This window comes from Drosophila willistoni (assembly GCF_018902025.1).
Source record: "Drosophila willistoni isolate 14030-0811.24 chromosome XR unlocalized genomic scaffold, UCI_dwil_1.1 Seg143, whole genome shotgun sequence".
Lineage (NCBI taxonomy): Eukaryota > Metazoa > Arthropoda > Insecta > Diptera > Drosophilidae > Drosophila > Drosophila willistoni.
In genome coordinates, this window is record NW_025814056.1 from 6536707 (window position 1) to 6560325 (window position 23619).

The 23619-nt window shown below is 35.3% G+C and overlaps 1 protein-coding gene across 1 annotated transcript in view; it reads left to right on the top strand.

The window, feature by feature from the left end:
• The window catches only part of LOC6645254 (frizzled), a 116553-nt gene that overhangs the window by 40427 nt on the left and 52507 nt on the right, over window positions 1-23619 (top strand). Inside the window, exons 2-4 of the mRNA XM_023177396.2 lie at window positions 679-798; window positions 17289-17483; window positions 17630-17855. Of these exons, the coding sequence (XP_023033164.1) occupies window positions 679-798; window positions 17289-17483; window positions 17630-17855 (541 nt within the window). The remainder of the gene's footprint in view (window positions 1-678; window positions 799-17288; window positions 17484-17629; window positions 17856-23619) is intronic.

Sequence of the window (23619 nt, forward strand, 5' to 3'; positions counted from 1 at the left end):
AATTGCAGTTATTGTGTTTAGACTTTGTCCGAGAGTTGTCAAACTGCTGGGCAAAAGGGGATTAAAATCTTCAATTGCGCAAATCTTGTCTGTCACTCTCTGCAATTTTTCAATAGTTTCTTAAATTAGGCTAATATTAAATTACCAATTTCCTAAAATAGAGCCAACAAATAGGGGAGAGTTGATTGATTAGGCCAACATATGGACACACACGCTTTAACGTTTAATCGATATATCGATTCATGATTTTTCAACATTATTTGTAATGTTGACTTTATAATAATATTACATTTATTTTCCCTTTTCCAATGTTTTTGTTTTCTTTAGGATGATTTTCAAAATTTAATGCTATAATACGTTATCTTAATCAATATTAATTGTTATTAATCAATAAAAATATGGATATTTCCAAAAAATTTTAGGTCTTTCCATTTGAGCTTTGAATTTAGAATCACATATCCAAGGCGATTAGTTAAAGCCATCGTCTAAACCTATTTAAGTACATTAAATACATTAAAGAGAATAATTACTTATTCCTATTTTAATTCAAGCGGCATTAATTACCCTTTAGCAATTTAATTAATTTGTATACATTCTCACTTTCTACATTTCTCTCTCTCACTTTGAATCTGTATTTCCCACTTTCTAAATGTCTCACTTTTAATCTACTCTTTCCAGGATCTACATGACTGCGGGGCTCCTTGTCATGCCATGTTCTTTCCCGAAAGAGAACGGACCGTTCTTCGCTATTGGGTTGGCTCTTGGGCGGCTGTCTGTGTGGCCAGTTGCCTCTTTACGGTAAGTACAAAAAGTATAAACAAAAAGAAAAAAAAAGAACACAAAAAATACAGAGACAAGAGGAAGAGAAATCGGAAAAAATGTTTTGCCACTGTCAGGCACTCAATTTTCAATTTGATGGCGATAAATCATAAAAAGACAAGACACAGGAGCTGGCCTGGCCTGGGCTGAGTGCTGCCATATTTTTATTTTCCCTTTTTGTTTTGTTTTAATTTTTTTTTGTTTTTTGTATTCCTTTTTTTTGGCTTATAAATATGGCTTCAGGGCCGCAAAGAACAAACGAGGGATATATGTATGTATGTGTATACATATATGTATAGCGGCAAGTCTATTATTGGAGGAGCGAACTGGAAGCGGGGATTTTAGTAGGTGGGCGGCAGCGGTTGGCACTTTAGCACGCATTGACATATTACCTGTCAGCGCATATTTTTCAATAAACTTGACTAAACATATGCATATATCCATCCATCCCCTTTCCCCATCCCTTATATCAGCAACGTTAACTCCCTTGTTCATCCTGCGGCGTTTGTTATCCTTTGCTTGGAATGTGTGTTGGTAGATGGAAGCAAACAGAGGAATATGAAGAGGACGATGAAGGAAGGCACAGACTTGTGCAAAAACAAAGTAAAGTGCAAATATTATTAGAATGCCCTTTGATATCGGGGAATTTCTTGCAAAACGAGAGAAATACAATTTAGAAGCAACAGTTCAAGGAATTCGATTAGCCATCAAATAATGATGATATATCAAATATTTTCCGCATATATTAATATTCATTTATTTAATTGGAATTTTATAAATATCATTTTGCGAATAGAGAATTACAAAGTTTTCAACAAGCCTATAAACCTTTTTGACACTTTTCTTTTTTCTTGTTCGCAATCTTGTGAAAGTCATGATAAAATGCTTCAATAATGCTTTGACACGAGATTTACTCAATTTGAAGTCATTTTGTAATGTCAAATGAGCTGTGACGAAAATTCCAAGTGCCTTTCAATTCTTCAATTCCAGTGACAAAATTTGAAAAGTTTCATCAATTACGTTAAAGTATCCTATATACATATATTTCATTACTTGCATTTGTCTAAATACTTGTCGTCTCGTATCACAGTACAAAGACAAACATAAAGAGGGCAAAATCTGCATAGAACAAATGAAAATGGAAAAATGTGAAAGGCAGGAAGCAGAAACAGCAGTATCCACAGCCATCCAACTGATGAATGCGTGAAAAATGCAAAAATGAAAATGAACACTCAAAAACATAATCGTAATCATAAAAAGAAATGCACAAGAAAAAAAAAAAAACTGGAGGCTAAATGAAAAATCTGTGTGTAAAGTATCCGTTGGTGTGTAACACAAAAATTACAAAAGCAACAACAAAAAAAAGAAAATGATAATTTGCATACACTGATATATAAGGATTTGGAATCCCGTCCTCCCCATTTCGCATACTTCTCGTACTCCATCCAACCAGCTTTCTATGCTACTTGCCACATTCAAAATGGACGACAAATTACATGCAATGTTGTAAAATAAAAACAAAAAGAATGGAACACAAAAAAAAAAAAAAAAATGATAAAACATGTCGCACTGCGAGTGACAATGTTACCAGAAGAGGTTCCCCTACCACATGTTTGGATTTGGGTTACATGATGGATGTGTGGCACAACTTTATGACGTGTGTGTAGGGATGTGCGTGTGTGTGTGCGTGGACTGGTGGGGATCCGGGAAACAGGAAACTGGCAAAAATATTTGATAGATGATCATCGTCTGCACATATCCTAACATAGAAATACGAATACGAATTTCCATACACTATGTCTTTTTTGTTTTTTCTTTTCTTCGTTTTTCTTCATTATAAAATTTCAATGAAAGGCAAGTCGAAGTGGATAAGGGGTTACGGTGGTATGGGGAAATCGGGAGTGGGGTTTTTCATTCAAGCAAATTGATTTTTTATTCAAATTTTTTCGCAAAAAAAAAAAAGGTAACAAATTTTTTGATGGCCTGAAATGAGAGGAAAGGCGGAGAAACGAATGAATCAAGTAAAAAAATTGATTTGCATATGTCGGAAAATTATAAGAAATGGAGGGGCCATGCAATGTTGGGTTATCCCCGACAATGTGTGAAAACCGGAAAAGTTCGATTAATGAAGATGCAGAGAAATGAGTATTATGAATACCATATTCAGTCAATAAAGAATGATGAATTATATAGAGAGATGGCAGGAAAAGGTAAATTGCCTTTTTGCGAAATATTATTTAAAGAGTTGAATTAAATCTAATTTTTTGTTGTTTTTTTTTTGCTTTGATCAATGTCAGTTTCATTAGAATAAAGTTCAGACAGCTTGACACACAAATGCATTTAACAATATTCTATATATCCATGGTTAGGTCTCTATTCATGTCCTCTTATTGTGCATTGTAATATTTTGCCTCCTTTTTTTTTTCTTTCCCTTACCATAACATATACATATAAAGTTATACATATATGTATATGCATAATGTTTTGTGGAATGTGGGTTATGTTTGTTGTTTTTAATAAACTCTATGCATACGACAAACAGATGGAAAAAATATGTCAATGAAAAGCATAGATATAGATGATATATGTAGATAGATAGACAGTCATTCATACAATACACAAGCGTATTAGAACATTGTGTGAAATTTTAAACAGTCAGTCATAGATTTATTCGGTCAGCTTGAAATAAATCACTCAATTGATTAAAATATATTCAAAAAATTTTTTTTTTAAGTTAAGCAGAGAATGACCCAGGCCAGCTTCAGTTTGACACTAGTATTTATAGAATAAAATGCATAAAATATATGTACATCTACATTTACTAAGGCTTTCTGTAATTGTGTATGCAAAGTTATTAACATCACTGTAGATGCATTGATGAATATACATACATATATAGAGGGCACATAAAGAGTATTGCATATTGTTTGCCTTTGTACTTGGTATTTCTATAGCAATCTTTTTTTATTATTGACATTCTCGGAATTTGCCGTTTTAAATAAATAAAGTCGAAACTAATTGATTGAGTGATGGGAGCGAGGCGGGCGGGCGGGTAAAGTATCGTGGCTAAAAATGGAATAAAACTGAACTAAACTCAACCCAACTCAAATATTCTATCTATTTTTACCCTCAACTATTCTTTGGGGCATTAAAATTATGGTCAAACTTTAATGTTTAATTTCAATTTCAACGCCGCTGTGGCTCATAAATTTTTAGGTATTTTTCTTGTTAGTTTTTTTTTTTTTTTTGGAAAAACTGGTCATTAAATTTAGACCAAAAACTTAAATTTACACTCCTCCCTCCAATTTTCTGTCGGTTTTTTTTTATTATATATATTTTTTTCTTTTTTGTGGAGTGTTGAAAACTAAAAGCCACACAAAGCTTTGTGAAGCTTTGCCGGCGTTTGTCAAATTTGAATTTCGCATAAATTAGATGGAAAACATTTGCATAAAAACCAACAACAAAGGCAACATAGAAAAGGTTTTTTTTCGCTTGGTTTTGGTCAGACAGAGAGAGATGGAGAGGAGAGAGACGGGGTGGGTGGATTCATCTATTTAGAATAACTAACTATTAACATAAACTTTTAGTCAGGTTGCGAATAAAATATAAATGATTGTGGCATAAATTGCGGTAAATGTTTGTGGCAAGATTTCATTTTTGACATTTTATGTGGTTGTCATTTGAGTTTGCATATTTAATATCAATTAATAGTTTTATATAAAATTGGTAACGCACACACAAAAAGCATAGTATAGCAGCTTGTGATACCATTGGCTCTCATTGGTAAGCCAACTATGGCAAACTCTGTGACAGGTGGAATAGTTTCCCCATCCACCTCCGCGCTGTTTCCCCCTGCTCTCTCTCACTTAAGCTTATTAGTAGTATATTAACACCACCATGACGCCATCTAGCGGCCATACTGATATCAGTTTTATGCTGTATAATTTCCTCGTTTGTTACAACTTATTGGCTTCTTTTCACAAAAGAAATCTTATTTGTTTGATGACTTTTTCAAAATGGTTTTTTTCGTATTATTTATCTCTTAAACATCTATACATATCTGTGAGGATGAAATGTTGCATATTTACCCACATCCTGATGCTAGTTCTTTTGTATCCTGCGCCAGTCTCTCTGAGTTTCTCTTTCAGGTTTTGTAATTAAGAAAAGTCATCAAAGTCAACAACGTGCTGAGTGACTGACTGAATGAGCAAATGAGTGAGTGAGTGAGTGTGTTGTCAACAAATATTGCAGAAAGGCGCACACCTACCTAGGTTGGGTACCCATCGCTATACACACACACACACACACACACACACACACACACACACACCACCCAACTACCCCGCGAGCCCATTTTCCAATGTCATTTCCTCTTTTCGCTTTCATTGAAAAACAAATGTCATGTCACAAATAGAGATGGAGACTGAGACTGAGACAGAGACAGAGACAGAGACTTTGTCTCATCTCATCTAATGCGTTTAATGAAAAAGGTGTTGATTGTTGACAGTTGTTGTTTGGAATTCTCTAGTTCTTCACACACACACACATACACAAACATACCACCACTCCTTCCACTTCTCATTCCATCATTCTCTCCATCTATATGGCAATAACTTTTACCTGTCAACAGGCAGAGCGAAAAGTTGAGGCATTTTTTGTACTGTTTAGTTTAGTTTTAGTTTGACTTTTGCGCGAAATTGAAATAAATGTGTTGGTTTATATTTTAGTTGATACAGAGAACTGAGCTCAACTCAACTCTCTAGGGATAACTGTGAAGATATAAGTTTGACGTTTCATTTTCGAGAAAAGTTCACCAAGAACAAGTCAGAATTAAGTGAAAGGAGCGCCGCAGCGAAAAAATAGAGCAGAGAATAGATAGAATAGAGAAGAAAGTATCTTCTGAATTGAAATTGAATTTTCCATTTTAACTAAAGCGTGGTTTGAAAATAAAATAAAAATTTTGGAAACCAATATTTATTAGTAATATTTTAACTTAAATATGGGATACATTATATTTATTTAAAGTCAAAAACCAGCTGACAAGTAATTTAAGGAAAGAACATTAAAAGACCATTAAAAACTATTCGTTTTTAAAAAATATGCAAGTCTATTCAACATATACATATTAGAAACTTTTTCTCATGTTATTGATTTCGTAATTCAAAACAGATTAAACACCAAACAAGTTTGAACGAAATTTGGCTAAAAGATTGTTTCATATGTTCATTATTGTGAATTTCAAACATGCAGGTTACAAATTTTAATTGTGGGTTATCCGATGTGCAAAGATCCATTTAAGCTTAATTCTAATAAAAGTTAACTTTTTTGCAAAATTTTCTTTGTAAAAACATGCGTTCCAGCAACCTTAGTTAACTCTTACAGCAAAAAAGCTTTCTGCTCTCTGACGTGACGGTCGTGTTTTTGCATAGCTCCTGAGTTTTTATTAATATTTATTGTTTTTTCTCAATTTTTAATTGTGCTTAATTTGTTTACACTTCCGCTGGTGTTGTTCGCTTGACTCCCTTGTGTTTTATTTCCATAATTCGCCAAATTAATCAGTTTAAACAGTTTTTTCTTTTTCGTGATTAGTGTTTGGTGCAATTACATATTTTTTTTTTCTCTTTCGTCATTGCTTCTGCAGTTGCTCCCCTCATCGCCCCCATCATACCATCAGTGCTAGTGGCTTTGTTGTTCTCTCTGCTTTGTGCTTGTGCTTAGCTTCTCTCCCGCGTAATCACTTTTGTAAGGCCGCCTCTCAAAGCTCGGCTTATAACTGTTCTTGCACTCTCTGTTGTGCTGTGCACTCTAGCTGTCTCTTTGTTTTATTTGTAATTGTTGATTATTTATCAATAATTATCTTTGTGCTGTGAATTTAATTTTTCTATATATTCTTATATATATATAATTTTTTTGCCTTTCTTTCGGCTTTTCAATGGCTTGTTGTCTACCTAATTGCAAACATTCTGATCGTTTTGATGATCAGTATAGAGCAATATCTTGTTGGCTCTGCGATAATCTTATTCACTTAAAATGTGCTGGCCTCAATGGCCGCGACTACGACAAATTTTCTGGTTTGTCTGTGTCTAGGCCTCGCGAAATCTCCTCTTTTAAAATTACAGTACCAAATGAGTACTTCTCAGCTATGGTTGACCCTAATTTTTGGCCAGAGGGCCTAGTTGTACACGAGTTTGCGCCCAATAAGCGCTCTCGTCCGTTGCCTGTCCACCTTCCTACTTTATCTTCTGCTTCAAAAAACTAATAACATCTAGTCTTTGCATTCATTATCAAAATGTAAGAGGACTTCTTACCAAGCTGTCGAACCTTTTCTGTGATAGCCAAACCTTTTCAGCTGACATATTAGCTTTCTCTGAAACTTGGCTTAACTCCTCTGTTCTAGATAATGAAATTCTTTCTAATAATTTTATTTCTTATAGGCTTGATCGTGTTGGTCGTCGTGGCGGTGGAGTACTCATTGCTGTAAACTCGAATCTGTCTTCAAGTGTGGTGCCGATTGATCTCCCCTTAGGTGTTGAGTTTATTTGCGTCGAAGTTACATGTTCTAACTTTAGCCTATATATCTCTTGTTCTTATATTCCTCCAGCTTCTGATACCATGATCTACGTGCACCATGCTGATGCTTTACGAACTATTTTTGGTCGTCTTAAAGATCGGGATGTTCTTATAGTTTTAGGTGATTTTAACTTGCCTAATATTTCTTGGCTTGTTGATGATAATCTATCTTTCTTAATTCCTTCATCTCAACATGTTTTTCTTGATAGCCTACTTGAATGTCCACTATATCAGTTGAATTCTTTCCTTAACTGTTCTAAAAGAATCCTTGATCTTGTTTTTGTCTCTGATCCCACTGTTAGTGCTGTATCGCAAACACAGCCACTAGTGAAACCTGAAGATCCTTATCATCCTACTATTGAAGTTACTATTTCTTACAATTCCGTTACTAATTTATTTAAAAACATCTCAAATTCTCGTCGTAGATGTTTTCGTAAAACAAATTTCAATCTTCTTAACAGCCTTATTTTCTCTTTTGATTGGTCGTTTCTATTTGAGTGCTGCGATATAGATTGTGCAGTGAAGTTTTTCTATTCTGCTCTTAATTCTCTAATTGATAAATGCGTTCCTTATGTGAATGTCTCTACCGTCTCCAGCTCGCCAGTCTGGTTCACACGTAGGCTCTCTAATCTTCGTAACATTAAATCGAGATATTTTAAAAGATTTAAAAAAACTGGTTCGCGACTTGACTATGCAAATTATTGTATAGCCAAATCTCAATTTTGTCTCTTAAATACTCAATGCTACAACAATTATCTCGTTCGCTGTAAGGCTGAATTTTATAATAACCCCAAAAGATTTTACAACTTTGTCAATTCCAAAAGACGCTCTAATGTCCTACCTTCCACCTTCAGACTTAACGACCAGTCTGCTAATAATGATTTAGATATTGCAGATCTGTTTGCTAAATTTTTTCAGTCGACATATTCTACTACTGTTTCGGATCCCACACCCTATCCCTTTTCAATCCCACATTTAAATTGTATGTTTTTTCCCAGTATTACTGAAGACTGTATTCTCTCTAGCTTGTCATCTATGAAGTCTTCCTTCGTTCCCGGGCCTGATGATATACCTAGTTGCATCCTTAAAATGTGTTCTATTTCCCTATCTAAGCCTTTAGCTCGGTTATTCTTTATATCGAGTGAGACTTGTAGATTTCCTGATATTTGGAAGGAGTCATTTATTATTCCGCTTTTTAAAAAGGGTAGCAAATCGGATGTTTCCAACTACCGTGGCATTGCCAAACTTTCGGCAATACCTAAACTGTTTGAGAAAATTATTACGTCTTCTCTTCAACATCTATCCAGATCCACTATTTCTCCTTGTCAGCATGGTTTCATGAAAGGTCGTTCGTCGCTTACCAACCTTTTAGAATTGACTACCCTTGTACACCATGGCTTCCGTAAAAAGTGTCAAACTGATGTTATTTATACTGACTTCAGTAAGGCTTTTGATACGGTTGATCATTCTTTGCTTCTCGCGAAACTTAACATCATGGGTTTTTCACCAAAATTATTGGGTTGGTTAAAGTCGTATCTTATTGGCAGAACCCAAAAGGTGTCTTTTCGTTCCTCGATATCTAAAACTGTTCGAGTTACGTCAGGTGTACCCCAAGGCAGTCATCTGGGCCCACTATTATTTACATTGTTTATAAATGATTTGCCTTTGGCCTTGGCGCATTCACGCGTGCTCATGTTTGCGGATGACGTCAAGATTTGTTATTCCTATAATGATCCTTCTTTCCAACAGTACTTGCAATCAGATCTCGATGCGTTCTGTGATTGGTGCCACGTTAATAAATTACACCTTAATGCCTCTAAGTGTTCTTTTATGACTTTCAGTCGTTTGTCTCCGCTCCTAGCTCATTACTCTATTAAGTCTGTTCTGTTAGATTGTGTTCCATCATTCAAAGACTTAGGCGTTATGTTTGACCCTAAACTTTCATTTAATGTTCATATTTCTTCAATTGTCAACAGAGCAAGCTGCCTTCTCGGCTTCATTAAACGTTGGGCCAAAGAATTTGATGATCCCTATGTAACAAAGGTTTTATACACTTCGTTAGTTCGCCCTACTCTAGAATATTGCTCGCCAGTGTGGAACCCGCAATATGATGTTCACCAGCGTAGTATTGAATCGGTACAGAAGCAATTCCTAAAGTTTGCGCTACGCGGTCTAAATTGGGACCCGGGTCTTCGCCTACCTTCTTATTCTGATAGACTTCTTCTTATTAATCTTCCTTCACTTTATAACCGTAGGCTTGTTTTTGGCATTCTCTTTCTCCATAAACTAGTCAACGGCGAAGTCATTTCTACCAATTTACTAGATACGCTGTATTTTTGTGTTCCCTCACGTCGGACCAGAAACTTTTTTCCTATTCACCTTAGTAGATGTCTGACTAACTACTCTCTTCACGAACCTCTTCGTGTTCTTTGCCAATCTTTTAACAACCTTTCTCACCTTATCTCTCCTCATCTTTCTGTCACTTCTCTTCGCGCTATACTTTTTAATCATCTACAGCGAAACCAATGAAAATATTCTGGACTTGGATTGGCTGCAACTCATCCCTGGCCACATTGGCTGTGAATCGGGGCATAGCTGGCACCTTGTGCAAATAAAACACCTCCACCGGGCCGGGGATGTTTAGTTGTGTATAAAGCTAAGCTACCTTCTTTATTTAATTACTATCTGTCTTTAGCTTAAGCTTTTTCGTCGACTGCTGTGTTAGTTGACGTAAATAAATAAATAAATAAATAAATAAATAAAAAAAAAAAAGCTGAGAATCCATTTCATCCTTTACAAAGCAATTACAACAAATGTCAACACAATTCTTAACCCACACAATGTATATTTAAGTATGTATGTATGTAGAAATAGAAAATGAACATAGAACATTTTATGTCTTCCCTCCTCTTTTTCCCTCTCTCTCTCTATCTCTCTCTGTGTGTATATTCATCTTCATCCCGCCTTGGTTGATTACGCGCCATTTAAATAAATTCATTACCATTTTGAAACCAAAACCAAACCCAGAACTCACTAAGCAAAGCCATTTAATTTGTTCATTACAAAACTATCAGAGTGAAGTTAGACACTATATATTTGTCTCTGTGTACGTCTGTGTGTGTGTGTGTGTGTTAATGTGTGGGAAGTTGTTCCCATTGCATAATGCGGTTTGGATATTATTATTATTACCCTCTCCTCCACGAATCCAGAAACCTTTTGAATAATTCATGAATACAAAGACAACAAAAAAAAAAAACATACTCTTCCCCTAACAGTTTCAACATTTGTCGAGCTTTTGTCGTGGCTTAAATTATAGTTTCTTTAGTTTCTTTTATGGTTTTGCTTTGCTTACATCTAATTTCCACCTACGCACTGCCTTTTGTCTCGTCTATCTGTCTGCTTGTCTCTCATTTACATGTGAAATTTATTCCTCTTCCACTTTGTAACTCCTTACAACAAAAAGCCAAAAACAAAAAAGCAAAGCGAATAAGACGAAAAATTGAATTGAATTGTTTATTTATGCCAAACAATTCTTTGAAAAAAAAAGAAAAAAAGAAAGGATTGCAGGGAGCTGACGATGACGATGACAAGACACAGAGTGTCTGCTGCTGCTGCTGCTCTATCTTGGATGATATTTTCCCATTTTCCCCAATTTGTTATGCTCCACGCATGCTGCTCATTTCGAGAGGCGTTTCCAAGGGGTTAAGGTGGGTAGTTGTGGGGTGTGACTGTAGAAAATGTAGCTACAAATGAAATGAAATGAAATAAGCAGCAAGGCAACAAAGCAGAAAATGCTTCTCCAAAATAGACGACACCCAGCGACAACGTCCACAGACGACAGCAAACACTAGCAACAGCGACTCTTTGGGTCTCTTTTTAAGTGCCTCGCCCTGAAATTATGCGTATCTCAAGTGAAGCTTCGTTTCATTTCATGGTTTTGCTTCTCTTGTTTGAGTTTTTGCGAAGTGTTGCGATTTCATTTCATTTCATTGCCGGGCGGAGCTCAAACAAACGCACAAAACCATTTGACTAGGGCAACACCTACTGTTGTCATATATAAATCGTGCAAGTTGGCAGATGTTGGCAATGAGGTACATAGATAAATACCTAACATAGGTGAGTAGGAAAAACTTGGCCATTTTACATTAAAGTAAAATATACTCCGAAAAGTCTAAGCAATACAGTTCCCTTGGCTAAGAAACAAATTGATGTTATATTTGTAATTTTATGCAGTAGTTTCTCAAAGAGTACTTCTTCAAATAGGGCATATTGAGGCAAACAATATCTGAGAAAAATATCAAACAATATCTGGTCATAAAAAAAACTTTGATTCAAAAAATTAGATTGTGATTTGCATGATAAAATAAAACAGAATCGCTTGGTCAGATAAATAGGGACAACTAGAACAGTAGTAAATAACATATAAGTGATTTCGACACATTAGGAATTACGACAAAAAGCCATGACTGGAGAACAAATCGTGAAATACATTGATCCAATTTTGGAAAAACTCAGTTTTGCCTTATTGCTAGCAATTCAACCGACTTACGGAAGTAAAATATTTTGCTACTTTCATTAAAAAAGGAGGGAAACTTCTAAAAATCGGAGCTGTGTAACTATTAGTTATTGCAATCAAAAAAAAAACATAACAATTAAGTAAAACTGGAAATGGAAATAGGAATCAGCATTAGACTTCAGCAATCTTTCATGCCATTTCAATTGAAGATACAAGAACTGTCAATTCATTGGCCATCTGAAATGACAAGTAGCAAGGCCCAAGCTCATTCATTAGAAAAATGTGATTTAATAATCGAACAAGCTACAGTTTTAATTTTTAACATAAAAACATTGGAGATGCCAAACTTGGTTTGCTTCTGGAAAAATCCACGGGCATTAGTTTTCCAAAAATGTCAGTTTTAAAAAAACAAAAAATATAAAAACATATTAAGGCATTAATTTTGCGGTATTATGCTTTTAGAGCCTAAGGATAATGAGGTCTTGCATTGGTATCACTCCGGTCAAAGTAAGAGCGGACCGGTCTGGCAATTGGGTTGAAATCGGTTGAAATTTTTTTATTATTTGTCTACGCAGACTACAGTAGTTATAAAGTTTTAGATATAACATGATGCGGAGGTAATAATAAGGAAACAATCACGTCAAATAAATCAACTTTTGGCCAGGAGATTACCTTTAGTAATGAAGAGAAGAGATAATTTTAGGCAATAATAAGGAAACACTCATATAGCTCACTAGCTACTTGGCCAGGAGATTCTGTTTAGTCGCTTCATTAAATTAATAAGGAAAACGACTTCGAAAGAACATTACTTTAATAGCCAAGTTCGGATTTAAAATTTAAAGGAAACAAATTTTAAATGCCGACTTTAGTAGGCCCTAATGTTATGGGCCGTGACCGCTTAAAGTGTTTAAAAATGAAAAAAAAATTAGAAGGAAAAATATGTTTACGGCAGAACGAGTAAAACCGAATGAGGCTTCTTGGCAAAGCGACAGCTATTTATAGCGTTTTCGCTGAACTAGTTCTATGTTCTAGCTCATAATTATGAACCACAATATTTCACTTTGCCCATTTATGAGTAACTGGTTCGACACACCAAGACGGTCAATTCGTTAAACTTAAGGATTTTATGTGCACCCGCAGTAGGGGAATTTAAATTCGCATTCTCATTCTTGCAAAAATAAGTTTTCATAAAGTACCCATCTACATACAACAATCTTCTGTCGATTTATGGATGATCAAAAATCTACATTTCTAGCCTCGCGTCAAGTTTTTTTTTAAAATGATGCCTGGATAAAAAATTCGGATTATAATGATTGAACCATGGAGAAACGCAGTTTTGCAACATGACAAGCGATTCAAACAAAACGCCAAAGGAAAATATTTTGGAAATTTTATTCATACTAACAATAAGTCCAAAAAGACACTTACATCGCGCCAAAATTAACGGCTCTTACCGTTCCATATTGAGTAAACAAAAATTGTAAAAAAAGAAGAAGAAAAAGAAGAACAAATACCTTTCGACAAAAATCTGTGCATAGCTTCCAAATACACTTTTATTTTTTATATAAAAACATTGGAGATGCCAAACTTAGTTTGCTTCTGGACAAATCTACAGGCATTAGTTTTCCAAAAATGTCAGTTTAAAAAAAAACAAAAATATAGAAACATATTAAGGCAGTAATTTTGCGGTATTATGCTTTTAGAGCCTGAGGATAACAAGGTTTTGCATTGGTATTACTCCGGTCAAAGTAAGAGCGGACCGGTCTGGCAATTGGGTTGAAATCGGTTGAAATTTTTTTATTATTTGTCTACGCAGACTACAGTAGTTTTAAAGCTTTATATATAACATGATGCGAAGGTAATATTAAGGAAACAATCACGTCAAAAGTGTTCAACTCTTGGCCAGGAGATTACCTTTAGTAATGAAGAGAAGAGATAATTTTAGATAGTACTAAGGAAACACTCATATAGCTCACTAGCTACTTGGCCAGGAGATTCTCTTTACTCGCTTGTTTAAATTAATAAGGAAAATGACTTCGAAAGAACATTACTTGAATAGCCAAGTTCGGATTTAAAATTTAAAGGAAACAAATTTTAAATGCCGACTTTAGTAGGCCCTAATGTTATGGCCCATGACCGCTTAGTGTTTAAAAATGAAAAAAAAAAACTAGAAGGAAAAATATGTTTACGGCAGAACGAGTAAAACCGAATGAGGCTTCTTGGCAAAGCGACAGCTATTTATAGCGTTTTCGCTGAACTAGTTCTATGTTCTAGCTCATAATTATGAACCACAATATTTCACTTTGCCCATTTATGAGTAACTGGTTCGACACACCAAGACGGTCAATTCGTTAAACTTAAGGATTTTATGTAGGGGAATTTAAATTCGCATTCTCATTCTTGCAAAAATAAGTTTACATAAAGTACCCATCTACATACAACAATCTTCTGTCGATTTATGGATGGTCAAAAATCTACATTTCAAGCCTCGCGTCAAGTTTTTTTTAAAATGATGCCTAGATAAAAAAAATCGGATTATAAAGATCGAACCATGGAGAAACGCAGCTTTGCACCATGGCAAGCGATTCAAACAAAACGCCAAAGGAAAATATTTTGGAAATTTTATTCATACTAACAATAAGTCCAAAAAGACACTTACATCGGTCCAAAATTAACGGCTCTTACCGTTCCATATTAAGTAAACAAAAATTGTAAAAAAAGAAGAAAAAGAAGAACAAATACCTTTCGACAAAAATCTGTGCATAGCTTCCAAATACACTTTTATTTTTTATATAAAAACATTGGAGATGCCAAACTTAGTTTGCTTCTGGACAAATTTACAGGCATTAGTATTCCAAAAATGTCAGTTTAAAAAAAAACAAAAATATAGAAACATATTAAGACAGTAATTTTGCGGTATTATGCTTTTAGAGCCTGAGGATAACAAGGTTTTGCATTGGTATTACTCCGGTCAAAGTAAGAGCGGACCGGTCTGGCAATTGGGTTGAAATCGGTTGAAATTTTTTTATTATTTGTCTACGCAGACTACAGTAGTTATAAAGTTTTAGATATAACATGATGCGGAGGTAATAATAAGGAAACAATCACGTCAAATAAATCAACTTTTGGCCAGGAGATTACCTTTAGTAATGAAGAGAAGAGATAATTTTAGATTGTACTAAGGAAACACTCATATAGCTCACTAGCTACTTGGCCAGGAGATTCTCTTTAGTCGCTTCTTTAAATTAATAAGGAAAATGACTTCGAAAGAACTTTACTTGAATAGCCAAGTTCGGATTTAAAATTTAAAGGAAACAAATTTTTAATGCCGACTTTAGTAGGCCCTAATGTTATGGGCCGTGACCGCTTAAAGTGTTTAAAAATGAAAAAAGAATTAGAAGGAAAAATATGTTTACGGCAGAACGAGTAAAACCGAATGAGGCTTCTTGGCAAAGCGACAGCTATTTATAGCGTTTTCGCTGAACTAGTTCTATGTTCTAGCTCATAATTATGAACCACAATATTTCACTTTGCCCATTTATGAGTAACTGGTTCGACACACCAAGACGGTCAATTCGTTAAACTTAAGGATTTTATGTAGGGGAATTTAAATTCGCATTCTCATTCTTGCAAAAATAAGTTTACATAAAGTACCCATCTACATACAACAATCTTCTGTCGATTTATGGATGGTCAAAAATCTACATTTCAAGCCTCGCGTCAAGTTTTTTTTAAAATGATGCCTAGATAAAAAAAATCGGATTATAAAGATCGAACCATGGAGAAACGCAGCTTTGCACCATGGCAAGCGATTCAAACAAAACGCCAAAGGAAAATATTTTGGAAATTTTATTCATACTAACAATAAGTCCAAAAAGACACTTACATCGGTCCAAAATTAACGGCTCTTACCGTTCCATATTAAGTAAACAAAAATTGTAAAAAAAGAAGAAAAAGAAGAACAAATACCTTTCGACAAAAATCTGTGCATAGCTTCCAAATACACTTTTATTTTTTATATAAAAACATTGGAGATGCCAAACTTAGTTTGCTTCTGGACAAATTTACAGGCATTAGTATTCCAAAAATGTCAGTTTAAAAAAAAACAAAAATATAGAAACATATTAAGACAGTAATTTTGCGGTATTATGCTTTTAGAGCCTGAGGATAACAAGGTTTTGCATTGGTATTACTCCGGTCAAAGTAAGAGCGGACCGGTCTGGCAATTGGGTTGAAATCGGTTGAAATTTTTTTATTATTTGTCTACGCAGACTACAGTAGTTATAAAGTTTTAGATATAACATGATGCGGAGGTAATAATAAGGAAACAATCACGTCAAATAAATCAACTTTTGGCCAGGAGATTACCTTTAGTAATGAAGAGAAGAGATAATTTTAGATTGTACTAAGGAAACACTCATATAGCTCACTAGCTACTTGGCCAGGAGATTCTCTTTAGTCGCTTCTTTAAATTAATAAGGAAAATGACTTCGAAAGAACTTTACTTGAATAGCCAAGTTCGGATTTAAAATTTAAAGGAAACAAATTTTTAATGCCGACTTTAGTAGGCCCTAATGTTATGGGCCGTGACCGCTTAAAGTGTTTAAAAATGAAAAAAAAACTTGAAGGAAAAATATGTTTACGGCAGAACGAGTAAAACCGAATGAGGCTTCTTGGCATAGCGACTGCTATTTATAGGGTTTTGGCTGAACTAGTTCTGCGAACTCTGGTTCATTATTGCGAACTCATGAGTACATGGAACTACTTCCCTGTTATCGTCTAATCTGCATTCAACCCTGTTTAAATTTTTGTCTGGCAACTCTAAAGTTTATTGATACGGCAACTTTCAGTGGGCAAGTACAAATATCGAAAACAGGAATTGCATATGTATGTACATATGTACATATGTACAAACATATGTCTCATTAGTTTATGCCCTTAACGAAAATGGTTTCTAAAGTTATTTTTTGTGTGGTTTAAGGAATTCACCAACTACGTAAGAATCTTTGGTTTTCGTTTGGTGCTACACTGATAAAATGTTAAGAGACTCGACTTTGCCTCATTAGGGTCATTTGCCTCCCCGCTTTGGACACCCGCCCATCTTTTGCACAGTCTTGTCCAGTTTCGCATGAAAGAAATGAGCAAATCGTTAAATAAATAGCACAACAATCACAATCAGCTAATGTGTAGTGCCTAATGACCAGGCAGAAGATCCTTAATAGACGTACCCCTAATGCATTTTTAAGGGACTCGAGCGAGTCCAGTTGTGGCGGATCTTCAAAGACTTGTGTTAATTAAATTTAAATTTATATTTAATATGATTCATACTCATATCTCAACTTTATCTCTTTTTCTCTTCCCATCTGTCTGTCTCTCTTTGCAGGTGCTTACGTTTCTGATTGACTCGTCGCGTTTTCGTTATCCAGAGCGGGCAATTGTCTTTCTCGCCGTTTGCTATCTTGTGGTGGGATGTGCCTATGTGGCTGGATTGGGTGCCGGCGATTCGGTTTCGTGCCGTGAGCCATTTCCGCCGCCCGTTAAATTGGGACGCTTGCAGATGATGTCCACCATAACGCAGGTAAGCCAAACAAATCAACAAAAAAAAAGAAAAAAGGAAGCAGTGCAAAAAGACCAACAAGAAACATTCATATAAAACAAAAAAACATTTTCCCCCTCGGAATATTTTACATTTTTTATTTACACATCCTTCTCTCCGGCTCACAGGGTCATCGTCAGACGACCGCCTGTACCGTATTATTCATGGCATTGTATTTCTGTTGCATGGCCGCATTTGCCTGGTGGTCGTGCTTGGCATTCGCCTGGTTCCTGGCTGCTGGCCTCAAATGGGGCCACGAGGCAATTGAAAATAAATCACATTTATTCCATTTGGTTGCTTGGGCGGTTCCCGCACTCCAAACGATATCCGTGTTGGCCCTGGCTAAAGTTGAAGGTGAGTACTGCTGTCAAAAACGACAAGTTCCTACTACTTATAGACATTCGACCTTGAACTCATCTAAACTTTCCAACTCCACCCATCACCCAACATCAAAACCAAAAAAAAAAAAGAAAAAAAAAACAGATGGAGGAGAATCTCATCATAAATTACCAACACTTAATAGACTCACAAGCCAAGAAAATTTTCAAGTCTCAAACCACAAGCGAGACCTCCCCTTTCCCCTTCATCTTTCGTCTGAAAGCAATTTCATCGTGTAAGACGAAACCGTCATTAGACATCATTTGTGGCATTAACTGTATCTATTTCAACGATGCCCCAGAAAAAAAAAAAAACAAAAAAAATAAAGAATAAAAAACCAAAGTAAACTTAACCCAAATGAAACCCGAAATAAGTGATGGACTAGGAAATGACACAGTGGAACAAGTGAATCTTATGAAAAACTTTTCAAATCTTTCGATTGAGAAAGTTTAGATGAGCTAAAAGGTAGACAAAATAAATCGTTGAATCAGCAAACGCAATAAGAAAAATTAGATAAATTCGATAACAATAGTTAGCTTATATGCAATCAGAATTATTCTTCATACTAGTGCGTTTCATAAATTTTGTAATTTAAGGGAAATAATATGAAATTTTGGATCGATTTAGGCCCACTGTTAAGTACATGTAGCAACAGTGCGTGCCGCCCGTTTCACAGTCATTTTGTGGTTCATTTCAGAAAACAGGCCCAAATTGTGAGTTGAGTTCGCCGCGATTTCTAAGCAATTTAATGACCTACGTGGTCTAAACCAGACACGAAATAAATCTTTTTTTTGAAAATAAACACAACAAAATATAAAAAAAAAAAAACAGCAAAACACGAAAAAATGAAATGTTAAACAAAATGGCAGCTAAAATGGTCACATTAAAGTGCCATAAAAAAGGCAAGACCCCAAGTTCAAGTCGATGTTTCGTTTCTTTAATTTTTGGCAGAAGATGAAGGAAACGTAATTCGCGGAGGGGGAGAACAAGGGAATAAAGGGGCGCATGCTAGAGAAGAGAATTAGGATTTCTCTTTGGCCCATTCTCTGGGCTTCAATTCACATTTTTGGGGGCTTAATTAGATTGCGGCTTAATGACTCAATTGTGTTTGGCATTATGGCGCATTAGAATTGGTAGCAGAGGGAAGCGACGCCTGGTTATCTATCCTACTCCCTCTTTCCCTCCCCCCACTCTGTCACCGTCTTGCGACCCGGCAACCACTTCAATTTCCAATATGACCAGGCCAGTAATTAAATACAGCAGCACATGATTATGCCTTGTTAGTCAAATCGAATGAAAGTCATGGACAATTTAGGCAAAAGAGCCCAAACATTAACCGGGCCTATTGTTGATGGGCTATTTCGTGAATTGTAGTAGTCGATGGCGGACGATTTAAGGATTGAAGAAAGAGGAGATAGCCTCCATACAATTGTGGGAGTGACGTTTTCGATAAAGTGTGGTTAGGTATTGGCTTAACACTCGGATTATTGCAGTCAAGTGGGAAATTGCAAATTAGCAGAGAATGCTAATTGAACATAAATGTATAAGTTCGGCATCGGATGAATTCATGCGGCAGTAATATTTTTGTGTATTTGAATTATCTGAAATCCATAAGGTATTTACATTAATGTTGATAATGAAACACATTAATTGATGTGTGTTTGGTCTAATTAATAAATCTCATGTTTAGTAGAGATAACTATTCGATTTTAATCGATAACATTAGACCATTGAGATGGTTTTCATTTTCAATTGTCATCTATCAGAGCTTTATGTTAGTCGAAAGACTAATGCTTTCAAATTTATTGATTTGTTTATACACAAAAAATATCATAAAAACTGCAATTCAAGTTGTAAAAATAAATTATTGTTTAAAAGAAAATTTCCCCATATATACAATTTTTTTTTTTTAAATCGATAAAGGATGAGCAAATACGAATTGCTTCCATCTAAACTGTCTGCCATCCTCGATCTCCGACCGCCTTCTCTATCTAGCAGACACTTCTTCGCTAATGCATGCAAAATGCCAAAGCCATAAAAAACATATTTTCCCAACACTCCTCACATTATAATAAAAATGAAAAAAGAAAAAAAAAAATGAGAGAAAAAAAAAACATTAAAAGGCAGAGCCAAACGATTTATGAAAAAATCTTTGCCTGAAACCAAACCGAACCAAAAGAAGAAGCAACCAGCAGAGCAGCAGTAGGGAAAATAAGAAAAACCAAAATGATGACTTAATGCACTCCACAGACAGAAAGACAGACGAATGGACGGACAGAGCAGGCGGCACTCCTTGAGTGGTACCCCCAATGTGAACGAAAAGCGAACGGTAAATGGAAAGGAACAGGCATTGGAAAGCAAAGGAACCAGGCTCAAGCCCAAGACCTCCAACTCTATACAGAAACCATTCAACGACAATTAATGTTAAATTTAAAAATACATTATTTTAATGTGTCGTCAGTTGGGTGTGAGAGAAAAGAGAGACAGAGGGAAAGAGATGGAGAGAGAGAGAGTGTGACAAACAATGAGAGAGAGCAAGCGAGAGAATAATAGAGTGAGAAGAGAAAAGCTGTTGCTTGAGTAAACATAGACCGGAGACCGAAGCATCGAACCTAAAGCGACCAGAGCGAAGAGCCTTCTCACCAAGGCTCCACAAGCTACGCCGTCAGCTACGTGCATTGAATTTGTAATTTGCGCACGTTTTGCTGCAAAACATTGAATAATGCTCACCAGATAGGAGGTATATAGCAGCAGCAGCAGCAGTAGTATTTCCCTTCACTCCCCTTTAGTCAACTCCAATCTTCCTCCTGGGCGTACAACAAACACTTTTTCTTCTTCAGTCTTGTCTCTTGTGTCAAGTAAATAAACGAACAGCCGAAAACGGGAAGCTACCAATTTGTATTGACTGCGTTAAACGTTGGCAGCTCATTTGATGGATTTCCCTTTTTGCCTATGAATCATCAACCATCCGCCCCATCAGCCCCATTATCCACCTGGCGGTGGCTAGCATAAATGTGTCTCGAAGAGATTTTTTTTCTTTTGTCGTTTTGTTGTTGTTGCTGTTGTTGTAGTGTCTGTGCATTTAATTTATCTTAAATGCCTTCGACACACAAACAAACACACACACACACACACACATACACACAGAAAACCATTGACATGCGTTTCGCATACAAATGAAACAAAGAGACGAAACAAAGCTCTCTAGCAAATAAATAGTTCTGTGACTTCTTCTTCTGATTAAGCCAGAGAGCAAATAAGCTTATGAAAAACTTGACTCGAGAATCTTAATCAAATCAACTAGAAAATGAAATCGTTTGCAATTTCAACAAGTTGAACAATAATTTTGCCGTTTCGATTCACAACTTGAAATATACATATGTTTGTATTTATATTAAAAAGTATAAATCAAGGCAAAATATTTCATAGCATATTAAAAACATTAACCTACATAATGTTTCTATGGGCAAAACTGATCCTAAAAGGTCAATATTATTGCTATTGTTATTATAATGCACAAGAGGGAAACAAGTCTTTTGGCTGGATTATTGAACAAAATTCATGTAGTTCTCATATAGTTTTAAGTGCAATATATTTAGTTAATGTATTTAGTAAATGCTTTAAGAGCTAGAGCTATTAAATTTAGTCTGCAAACTCCATACTGATATTTCGAATTTGACATTCATAAGAGACTTTTACTAAAAAGAAAAGTAGAAAACAATTTTTTAGAAGGAGATGTTAATTTAGATGTGAATTTTCTTTTAACACAATCTGAAGAAGGAATCTACAAAAATATGACAAATTAAAAAGCGAAAAGAAAACTATTCGATTAGTTAGACTAAGTTTGTTTTTTGACTTATTAACTATTTAAAGGTATATTTCATAGTTCATGCTTGTTACTTTTTTTCTGTTAGAAAAAGGTTTTGATTTGTTTTTTAAAATCTATGTAACATTAATTTTTTTCATAATAATATTATTAAATTAGATTTTCCAAAAAAAAAAATAAAAAAAAGCACGATATAGTGTATTAAACGTCTCGGTGTTGGTGTCCTAAAATGGTTTTCTTAATTCTTTTTATACCCTTGCAAAAAGGGTATATTAATTTTGGTCAAAAGTGTGCAACGCATAGAAGGAAGCATCTCCGACCATATAAAGTATATATATTCTTGATCAGCACGACGAGACGAGTTCAAATCGCCATGTCCGTCCGTCCGTCCGTCCGTCCGTCTGGATCAACGCAAACTCCTCCTAGACCGAAAGAGCTACAGAGCTGAAATTTTGCATGTAGGCTTGTATATACTGCAGGCGTTGTATATCTCGGATTCAGCCGGATCGGATCACTATATCATATAGCTCCCATACAAATGGCAAAGTCACGAACAGTGACTTTTCTTAATAACTTCGTTATTTTCTGATCTATTATCATGAAATTTAATATAGTTAAGTTAATTACATATATAAACGACTATGCCAAATTTGATCAAGATCGGGTTACTATATCATATAGCTCCCATAGGAACGATCTTTCGAAAACAGCGACTTTTGTCAATAACTTCGTTACTTTTGACGCGATTGCTTTTAAAATAAACATTTGTTAGTTTAATATATCTGTTAATGACTGTGCCGAATTTGATAAAGATCGGGTAGCTATATCATATAGCTCCCATAGGAACGATCGGTGGAAAACAGTGACTTTGATTAATATCTTCATTATTTCCTATGATAAGATTGTAGGCCGTTCTTTCGGACACATTAGCCCTTTTAGATTAAACGTTTTTCCACTTTGATGTGGCTATAGGTAAGGAAAAACTTACCAAAAAAGTTGCAAGGGTATACAAACTTTGACGCGGTCGAAGTTAGCCCCGGCCCTCTGGTTTTTGTAAAAAATTAGCTACAGTTTGTCTAGGCATTTATTATCATATTTTGTTGTTGTTGTTGTTGTTGTTGCTTGCAACAATTATTTCATTTTTAAAACTGGCACAAAAATATGCAAATTAAGTCGAGAAAAGAAGAAGAATATAACCAAAGAGATGAAAGGAGAAGAAGCCAGAAAGCGTCGAGAATGTTAAAAGAAAAGAAAATTAACAATTTGTTGCGCTTTTGCGCAAAATTATATGCCACGGAGTTGAGTTCGAGTTGTTGTAAGTCGACCAAGTGCCGCATTTTTCTACCATTTGTCAAGTTATTAAGAAGCTCAGTAGAGCTAAGAAGAGAGGAGCGGGTAAACGAGAATGCTAAAGAAAAAGAAACCAACCAACCAACTGGCTATGAAATTAACATAATTTATCCAAGTCCAAGTTGCATTAGTTGGCATTGGAAATTGAGCACACAGAAGAGAGTAGGGTACAAAGAAAAGAGACAGAGGCTAAGTCAGAGAAAGAGGAAAGAAAAGAGTGGGACTTATCGGGAATGGCATAAAAAAGTGGACTTGGCTATGAATGATTTATATTATATATGCACATAGAATACGAAGGCGAATGCAGAACAAAAGAGAACGAGAGAGGTAAAGTTTTCCCAGATAGTTTTTGCAGATAAAATGCATTAAATGTGTTTTGAGTCAGCTAAAAAATAAGAAAATATGTATATACACACATTTATATGTACACGTATATATTATGCAAGTGCAGAATTTAAGTAAATTTGCTTTGGCAATAATCTGTATAAGCATCTTAAAATACTCCAACTGCTAACCATAAAGGTTACCCTGACAGCAATCATCTCACAACTTGAATGAAAATGA